The following is a 10090-nucleotide window of genomic DNA, read 5'->3' as shown; positions in this document are numbered from 1 at the left end:
CTGTTCAGGGAGGGAGGGAGGGAGGGAGGGCCAGGTGAGCAGGTCACCTGGAGCATCTTGCTCACCTGCGACCTCTGCGACCCGCGCCTGAGAGCCCACGCTGCCAGTGAGCTCCGCGTGGTGCGGGTGGTGCTGAGGCTGCAGGCAGCCGCCGTGCGCCAGGAACAGGCGGTGGCAGAGCCAGGCCCAGGGCGTGTGCGCAGGTCTGGCCAAGCAAGAGGGTCGCAAGGGGCCCTTCCCACGGGCGGAGCGACGCCTGGAGGGTTTACTTGAGGGTGAAGCTGTCCCCAGGGCTGGATCTGGCAGCTGAGCCAGGAGGGGAGAACCAGGAGGCGGTTGAGCGGGGCTTGGTGAGGGAGAGGAGGCACGAGGAAGGAGAGAAGAGAAGGGGCAGGCTAGAGGGGCGTTGGGATGGGATGGAGCAGACCCCAAGGCCAACTGGACGCCAGGGAGTGAAGAGGGGTTAAGGGTGACCCCAGCAAATACCCCGCAATGCTAGACACTGACCCGTTCCAACCAAGTCTTGCTGATTTTGTCTTGATTTTCAATTGATTCCCATTCAATCCTGGCAGTGGTGTTTAATGCCCAGTGAAACTCATAGGTAGGTGAATGAATGGGGTGTCCTGGCTTGGATCTGGGCACAGAAAAAAAGAAGAAGAAACTAGTGAAATCTGAATAAAGTCTGTGGTTGAGATAATGATATGGCACCGTGTTAATTTCTTAGTCTTGACCACCGTCATGTGAGAGTTTAACATGGGGACACTGTTGAAGGGCATTTGGGAATGCCCCACACCATCTTTGCAACTTTTCTGACGACCTGTTTATTCCAAAATTTTAAGAGTTTATTTTTCAAAATGTTAAGGAGGAAAAAAAGTAAAAAAAGACAAAAATGATGGAGACTTCCAGCTCACACAAGAGAGTGAATTGGAGAACGCTAAAGCTTTCCTCTGTGGCCACGCAGAAATGTCCTGTGAATTTTTACAAACACCCTTTTAAAGTTAGGCTGGGCCAGGTGTGGGGGTGCACACCCGGAATCCCCGAGACTCGGGAGGCTGAGGCAGGAGGATCACAAGTTGAAGGCCAGCCTGGGCAATTTAGTGAGACCCGGTCTCGAAATAAAAAATAAAAAGGGCTGGGTAGAGCACCCTGTGTTGCAAACCTGTACTGCAGAAATAGAAATAAATGTAAAGACAATAAAGTTTAGGTTGGGTATCTAAGAAAAGAGGGGGTGTTTGGGGGTCAGAGACAACGAGATGAAGAGGAAGCAGTGGCCATCTGTCCTGAGTGGCACCATCTCCATAATTCAGGGGCTCCACACACGGGGAGGGGTCAAGACCTAAGAAGAAACAGAGAGAGATACTCCAAAGAGAATCTCTTGGAAGTTTGGAAATGGTGCCGCCTTGGGACTATTCATACCAGAGTCAGCCAAGAATCCAAGGGGTTGAAGCAAAGAGGTCCAAAGGAACCCTGCAGAGGGTTACATAAATTACTTTGAAACAACAACCCTTGGCTATGAGGATTAGCAACAAGGGTGGCCTAGGATTGGACATGCAGATGCTGGGCAGGTATTTTTACCGTGAGGTTGTGGGGACCTTGGTGAAGAGCTGTGGTCCGGCGTCATCTTTAGTGTTACATGCCTAAGCCACCCTCCTTGGTCACCTCCTGGCAGCTTCTCATTCTCAGTTCTATGGACCGTTGGGGTCAGATTATCCCAATGTGGGGAGCTGTTCACTGTAGGTGTCTAGCAGCACCCCTGGCCTCTACCCCTTACGGGCCACTAGGGCCACCTCCCCCCAGCTGTGACAACCAACCATGTTTCCGGGCATTGTCTTCTGGGGGTTGAAATATCCCCTAGTTGAGAATCACTGCACAAGGGTGGCCGACCTTTCCAGTTTGCTGGGGCTTGCAGGGGTACCTGGGATCGGTGACTTTTGGCTTTAAAATTGGGACAGTCCTGGGCATAGTGGAATGGGTGGGCCACCCTATTTCCAACTCTACTATAGAATGACACCAACTTTTTGTTGTGGTCCTGGAAATTGAACCCAGGGCCTCAGGCATGGTAGGTAAGTGCTCTGCCAGTGAGCTTCACCCCAAGCCTGATAATCTGGGTATTTAAGATTCCCAGGTACCTTCAGATGGGTGGGACTGGGGAACCAGTGGTTTGATGTTGTACTTCGCATTGATCATTCCAACCAACCGGGACAAACCCGGTCAAGTTCTCACCCCTGATTGTCCTTGCCTATAAGTGACAGGTGGAAGGAGAATGGGAATGATCTTCAGCTTCTCGTCCATGTTATGGGGAGACGCCGCTCCCTAAGTAGACCCCAGGGAGTGAGTCTGTTGAGTCTGTGCAGTAGGCAGTGCCCCGAAGTCCCCACAGGGAGCTCTTCCACACCCAGCATTACAAGAGTCCTTAACCCTCTCAGCATATGCCACTAGGAGGTGAAGTCCTCCTAGTCCATTGAGAGAAGAGGAGACGGAGACCCAGAGACAGGGAGAGACAGCTGAAGACTCTGGCCATGCTAAGCAGAGTTCTAGCCCCCTTTGCTCTGCAGAAAAAGGATCAAGAGCAAATTCCAAAATCACCTGTTTCCACTTTTGATCCTGACACGTGCAGAAAGACTGTTGGCCAAGACTGACCAAGAGGGTGGGGTTCACCAGGACCAAGGGGCACGGCTGCTGGAGTGCAGGATGGGCCAGTTTGGGTCCCTGAGAAAGCCCAGCGTCTCTGACCAGTCCTGAGAAGGATGGCCTGGAACCTGCCTGCTTAGCTAGCCCTCTTGATTAAAGTGGCTGTCCCTTTCTGTCCCCAGAGAAAGCACCCAGAGGCACATACTCGCCTAGACACACACGCTTTTGGTTTTGCATTTGATCTCAGCAATTTCCAAGAGCCTTGCAGCTAATCACTAATAATCATGCTATCAAGGAACAAGCTATGTATGCCAGCACCTCCACGAATTTATTTAGCCCAATAGATAGGCTCAATAAAATGAACCATTCTCAGCCCTGTTGATTTCCCACAGTGAAGCATGATACACACTTTTCAAACAAAGGCTTTGGAGTGGAGAGGGCAGAGTTCAAGTCCCTGCTCTGCCACTTAGTTACAGGATGACTCCACTCTCGAGGCCCCCATTCCGTGTGTGTGTGTGTGTGTGTGCTGAACACGTCATAGATGCTCAGTGAATGTCACCCACTGCTTTAGGACTCCATCAGCTTGGCTCGTCACTGTAGTGGCTTGCAGGCAGATTCCACATGGCTGGATAGGAGGGACCCCAGGGGTCATCTAGTTGGACAGCCGAGAAGAAAAGGAATGTTCCAGAATCTCACGGCAACTCAGGCATAGAGCTGGGGCTAGGACTCTGGTTGGGCAGCCCAGGCTAACAAATCCCCCCACTTGTCTGGGCTCCCTGCATGCCCTTGAAAATGAGCCATCCATCCCAGTGTGGGGAAGATTCTCGACCTGTCTGCCTCTCCCAGTCAGTCCCCTTGAGTGGTGATTTCCAGGGGAAAAAAACCTCTCCTAAAAGCTTCCCGAGGGGCTGAGACTTGAGAGAACGTTATTATCTCCAACATGGGTCCCTTATGCATTGCTCTGCCGCGTTACCAGCAAATTCTGAAACCCCAGTCACTTAATGGGCAGAAGATATGAATAGCCCTTAGCTGTAGCTGTCAATAAACGCGGGGAGATGTGCACCCTCACCAGGGAACCCAGAACTGCAGATCGAAACAAGATACCATCTTTTTGCTTATAAAATTTGCAAAGATGGCCATGAAAATAATGACACTGGGCTCTGGTCGGGGCAGAGGGAGACGAGCCCTCGCAGACGTGGCCTGTGGTAGTATGAATTGCTTTCAGGAGGCAATTTAGCAAATTGTATCAAAGCCTTCCAAATCTCTCAGAAAATCATCAGAAAGGCCGAAAAAGCTTTATGCACAAGGCTGCTCACCTTGGTGATGTTGTAATAGTTTTTTTTTTTTTAAGGAAGAAATCTAATTATCCCCAAATGAGAGAATCATTAAATAAACTCTAGAAGGGCCACTCGGGAGAGCATCTAAGAGCTATTTAATATTTACAAAAAGGTATCCTGATGGGGGAAATGCTGATACTCCTTAATTTTTAGAAAACAGAATCCTGTCCTATATCCATATGATCACAATTGCATTAAAAACTATCACTGTGTACGAACCCGACAGAATGGAAATGTGCCCAAGAATCCACTTTTTCCAAGTTTGAGAGTGATATGTTCCTTTAATTTTTTTTTGTTTGTTTTAGCTGTAGATGGACACAGTACCTTCATTGTGTTTATTTATGTTTATGTGCTATTGAGGACAGAACTCGATGCCTCACACGTGCTAACCAAGAGCTCTACCACTCAGCCCCAGCCCCAGCCCCATAAGTTACTCTTATTATTTTGAAAAATTTAGGTACTCAGCTCGAAGCAGCCAGGAAGCAGCAAAAGAGCAGAAAGTTCTCCATCCCCAAGGGGACACTCCCAATGACCCACTTCCTCCAGCCATGCCCCACCTGCCTACAGGTACCACTCAGGAATCCATTCCAATTAATAATCCATCAAGTGGATTAATCCACTGATGAGGTTACAGATCTCATGGTCCAGTCATTTCCCCTCTGAGCATTCCTGCATTGCCTGACACATGAACTTCTGGGGGTACCTCATATCCAAACCATCACAGGCAGACACCCACATTTATCGTGACGGGGCACCTGTTATTTCCATTCTTGAAAAAATACGTAATAAATCATGGAAACAACTTGAGCACCACCAACCTTTCTTCTGGTCCGTTTTCTCTCTGTCCCCAGCCCTGCCAGAGCTGCCTCAGACGTCCCTGTGTCCCCTGTTCTGGATGGAGTTCAAAGGCCACTGCTATCGATTCTTTCCTCTCAATAAGACCTGGGCCGAGGCTGACCTCCACTGTTCCGAGTTCTCCATCGGCAGGAAATCCGCCAAACTGGCCTCCATCCACAGGTGAGTGGACCCCCCCTCCTCCGACTCGGTCCTCCACGGTCCAACCAAGGTCCCCCGTGGGAAAGAGAGTGGAGGATAGTGTCTCTCACCGACATTTCTCTTTGATCACTAAAGCTACTCTTTATCCAGCCCAATTTCTCACTGAATTCATCCTTGGCAGTCGAGGGCAAAGCATTTAGCAGCAGTAGCCAAGAGCACATTGGAAGACCTCTCTTTATAAATGCCCGTCTTGTCCACTCTGCTCTGCTGTGGATCACAGGCCCGTGACGCCACTGACATAATATACATATAAAGAACACGATGCACGGACCACAGGGAATCAGAGCTGGATTTTATTGGATATGGGTTCATGTACCTCATCACGTAAGGACTCCCTGGTTTTAGGTAGATATTCTCATCTTACAGAAAAGGAACCCCAAAAGGTAACTGACTCATGCAAAGTTGCAAAGCTATGAAGTGTGGAACTGGGTTCTCTTTTGTTTTTAGGGGGTTCGGGCTGCATTGCATCACTCACCCACCAAGGCCTCCCTCCCTGTGTCTCCCAAGCCCCAGACACACTGGCCACCTGGTCCTCCAGCCTGGTCCAGCCCTCCCAGTTCTCCTCGCCTTTGCACATTCTGTCTCCTCTGCTGGGGAGCCCTTCCCTCCCTACCTCCTCCTGCAGGTCAAACACCCCCTCCACCCCCAGGGTAGCTCCGGAAACACCCCTTCACTAGAGCCACCTCTGACTCCCCGGCCCCTAGTCCCATTCATTACCCACCCTCCCCCCAGAGCACGTCTCTCTGCACAGTTCAACAACAGCTTTCGGAGATGGCCTCCGGCAGATCTGTGAGTTTTTCGGAGCAGGTGCAACAGGTCCCCTTGGCTCTCAAACTACAAACTCTCCATCTGGCCTCTGTTCTTCATGGATCTCAGAGACTTAAAGTTAGAGAGAGCGTTGGTGGGTTCCACTTAGACACTGTTGGTGGGACTGTAAATGAGTACAACCACTACGGAGAATGGAGGTTCCTCCAGAGACCCGGCCTGGGACCACCATGAGACCCAGCCACACCACTCCTTGCACTCTATCCAAAAGAAGTTAAGTCATCACACGATAGAGATGCACGCATGCCCAAGGTGACAGCAGCGCAATTCACAAAGCCAAGTTATGCCACCAGATGAGGCACCCACCAGCAGATCAATGGATAAAGGAAACCTAGACTGTAGACAAAAGGGAGTTTTACTCGACCATAAAGAAGAATGGAACTATGTGGTTTCAGTTGAATGAATGAAACTGGAAAACATCAGGTTAAGGGAAATAAATCAGACACATAAAGTCCAGGGTCACATATTTTCTCTCATATGTGGAAGCTAGAGAGGAAAAAGGGGAAAGGGGACCTCATGAAAATAGAAGGGAGAAACAATAGAGGAAGAGGACCGGGGTGGGCAGGCAGGAGGGGTGGGAAGGGGAGATGCTGGGCAATGAATCTGACTAAATTATGAGCATGTATGAACATATCACAATGAATTCCACTATTTTGTACAATAATAATGTACCAAGAAAGGGCATTGTTTCCTTATGTCTTAGGGTCACTGTGTTTTATTAATGGAGAAGCCATCCTTAGTTTCCAAATGACGCTTGAACCACTGTCTTAGTTCATGTTGTGCTGCTATGACAAAATACCTGAGCCTGGGTCATTTATAATGAACAGTTCTCACAGTCCTGGAGACTGTGAAGTCGGAAAGCAAGGCACCAGTGTCTGGTAAGTGCTCTTGTGCTAGGTCATCCCTGGGCAGATGTCAGAAGGGGAGGGAGTACAGAAGACACAAGAAATTAGGCCAATCAGCTTGGCTCTTCACTGTAGTGGCTTGCAGGCAGATTCCACACTGACCTTTAAAAGACGTGGGTCTCTAAAGTTGATACTCCATCTAAAGTTCTCACGCAGGGCTTTGCCCAACTCACAGGCTCCATGCAGGAAACTGCTGTCATTTTCATTTATGATCATTCTAGGGACCTCAGAGAGATTTTATCTCCTTAGCATTTCCATGTCAGGCCATCTTTCCAAGGGATGCAAGTGAGTCTTACCTCCCTCTCCTCTCCAGTTCAATAGTATCCACTAAGCAACTCTTGTACACGTGACTTCTTGGAGGGCCGTGTTCAGGATTCTGAGAGCTGCTAACCGAGAACGGATTAGCAATGACTTCCACAAGCACAGAACTAAAAAGAGGACACATGTGCACTTTTAGGTGTCACCCACGCCTCAAGCAAAAGGAAATATTTTCATGGTGGACGTTCTACGCAAGATGGCCGCCTTTAGAGAGCCGTCACAACAACAAGGTCACTAACCAGAGCCCATAGACCTTGTTGCAACAGGGGGTCCCTCAACATAAACCTGTTTGGAGTGACTTATTGGTTACGTGTTAGCTCTATTTTATAATGACTTATTGGATGATAATGGGAATCGTTTATTCAGTCGGATCTGCCTGTCTGGGTCTGTAAACACTTTGAGTGACATGTACCGATACTCACCCACTTCTGCTCACATCCTTCACCCACCCTTCTAACTTCTGCAAATGACCATTAATGGGCTCGCTGATATCCGGGGAACTGGGTGAGTTCCCAAATTTCATGTCCACACCTGGCTTCAACCCAAGGAGGAAGGGCGGTGGGGAAAACTGGGCCTCTCCCACACCTCCCTCCTTTCATTGATACCCTCTACGAACATTTCTATCCAAGTGGCCAAACTTGGCCCTGTGGCCATTGCTGGCTGCAAAGGAGGCTGGGAAAATAAAATGTGACTTCCTAAAGGGATTAGGAGTGACTGTGGGGTGTTCAGCCAGTGATGTCTACCCCAATTCCTGCCTTGTGCAGGGATTTGTATAAAACCAAGAGAGCGGGGCTGGGATGTGGCTCACGCGCTCACCTGGCGTGCGTGAGGCCCGGGTTCAATCCTCAGCACCACATACAAACAAAGATGCTGTGTCCGCCGAAAACTAATAAATAAGTATTAAAAAAATTAAAAAAAAAAAAAAAAACCAAGAGAGCAGTTGGCATGAATCAGCGCTCGAGTCTCTATGTGCCTGTTAGCTGTCTGTCCTTTCTATCTGTCCAGCCATCTATCCGTCCTTCCATCCTTCTACCTATCCATCCACCCACCCATGCTTCTGCCCACCCACCCATCTCTATTTCTTTTTTCTTCTTGGCATCAATTTCTTTTTTGGGGCTGAACTATTTGGTAAGCCCTTTGAAACAGGAACTGAGAAGGCCCCAAGGAGACATGGATGCCTTTAAAGGAAGTTGGGCTGTATTCACTGCAGGGACTGGTTTTGCTGAGTGGGCTGTGCAGATTCTAGCCTAGAGATGAACTGCCCAGGTAAACAGAAAAGAATCTGGAGATGATATGTCAGAAAAAGAAATTATTTTTTCTGAGCCTGGGTCTCCCTATGTTGCCCAGGCTGGCCTCAAACGCTGGCCTCAAACGATCCATCCTCCTGCCTTAGCTTCTAGAATGAAAGCACATCTTGCTGCCCCTGGTTCATGTGGGAATAGAGTAGAAGAGAGAGGGCGCTATACGCACTGGCAGGGTAGGGACCGCCTTTGAGAGGGGACAAAAGTGGCCAGGGGAGATTTCAATAAGTTACTTTATGTGGACATGCAATCCCCGGGGATTGAACCCAGGGGCGCTCAACCACTGAGCCCCACCCCCAGCCCTTTTTTTATATTTTATTTAGAGACAGGGTCTTGCTGAGTTGCTTAGGGCCTCATTAAGTTGCTGAGGCTGGCTTTGAACTTGTGACGCTCCTGCCTCAGCCTCCTGATTGCTGGGATGACAGGCGTGCTCTACGCCCCCCCACACCTTCAATGTTGCTTTTAACGTACCCCCCCCACCGCTGTCTGCTAGCGTTTCTTAAATGGATTTAAATTTTTAGAAGAGAAGATGGGAGGGGAGGGGAGGGGGGATAGTTGAGGATAGGAAAGGTAGCAGAATACAACAGTTACTAATAGGGCATTATGTAAAAATGTGGATGTGTAACCGATGTGATTCTGCAATCTGTATTTGGGGTAAAATTGGGAGTTCATAACCAACTTGAATCTAATGTATGAAATATGATATGTCAAGAGCTTTGTAATGTTTTGAACAACCAATAAAAAATAAATAAATAAATTTTTAGAAGAAAAGCAGGCCACATACGGGCGACCTAATTAAGAAAGCAGGCTTCTTTGGTGCAGAGAATCTAGCGAGCGCCGCCTTTGCTTTTCACCTCCACCCCCAGAGCCCAGGTAGGACTCACGCCGGCGCCCCTTTCTTTCACTCACAGCTGGGAGGAGAACGTCTTTGTGTATGACCTGGCCAACAGCTGTGTGCCCGGCATCCCGACGGACATCTGGACGGGCCTTCACGATCATCGACAGGTGAGAGTGGGCCAGCGGGCTCCCGGGGGCTCTGAGCAAGGCTCCTTTTTATTTAGCAAACCCTCCCCCGTGGGCCAGGCTCCTGCTGGGTGACACGGTGTAGAGAGAAACCAGACACCGCCAGGCCACAGATGGCCGAGGATCCGTGTCACAGAAGGGGATATGACCGCACAGTCTGGTCAGAGAAGGCCTCTGAGTTCTTGGCACCAAGACATGAGAGGGTACAGAGCTTGTGGAGGGAAGATGGGTGAGATATAAAGCAGGTGGCATAGGGGACAACACTGTGGACCTGAGACCCATGGATGCAGAGTGGAGGGGGAGGAGCTGCCACCACAGCACAGTTCTGAGGTCTTGGCTAGGCCGGTGGGGAGTCCCCAACTGGGCCAGCGTGAGTCCCCCGGGTCTGCCGAGTCACTGCCTGGGAACAGCCTGGAGGAGTGTAGCCAGCAGAGGCAGAAGGCTGCAGCTGTCAATCATCTGCCCCCTACAGCTGGGCTTTCTGCTGTGCACAGCCCGGGGCCACAGCAGCCTCTGGGCAAGAAACAATGCAGCCCGAGTTTAACAGATCAGTCGGAGCCAGCCAGAGACAGAGAATTCCAGGTAGGGGGGACAGCATGGGCCAAGGTCCTGAGGCAGGAGAGCTGAGCGCACCTTCAAGGTTGTTAAGGAAGATGAGTGTGGCTGGAGGGCGGCGTGGGGCGGGGTGGGCAGA

The 10090-nt window shown here is 49.9% G+C and overlaps 1 protein-coding gene across 12 annotated transcripts in view; it reads left to right on the top strand.

Moving 5' to 3' along the window:
• Positions 1–10090, top strand: part of Syt17 (synaptotagmin 17) — a 102581-nt gene that overhangs the window by 88046 nt on the left and 4445 nt on the right. For all 12 annotated transcript variants that reach the window (XM_048789563.1, XM_048789564.1, XM_048789560.1 and 9 more), the window contains 2 exons: positions 4820–4985; positions 9285–9378. In XM_048789563.1, the coding sequence (XP_048645520.1) occupies positions 4820–4985; positions 9285–9378 (260 nt within the window). The remainder of the gene's footprint in view (positions 1–4819; positions 4986–9284; positions 9379–10090) is intronic.

This window comes from Marmota marmota, unplaced genomic scaffold (genome assembly GCF_001458135.2).
Source record: "Marmota marmota marmota unplaced genomic scaffold, marMar, whole genome shotgun sequence".
NCBI classification, from domain to species: Eukaryota; Metazoa; Chordata; class Mammalia; order Rodentia; family Sciuridae; genus Marmota; species Marmota marmota.
The sequence above is the reverse complement of the archived record's forward strand: the minus strand, read 5'-3'. Positions and strand labels throughout refer to the sequence as shown.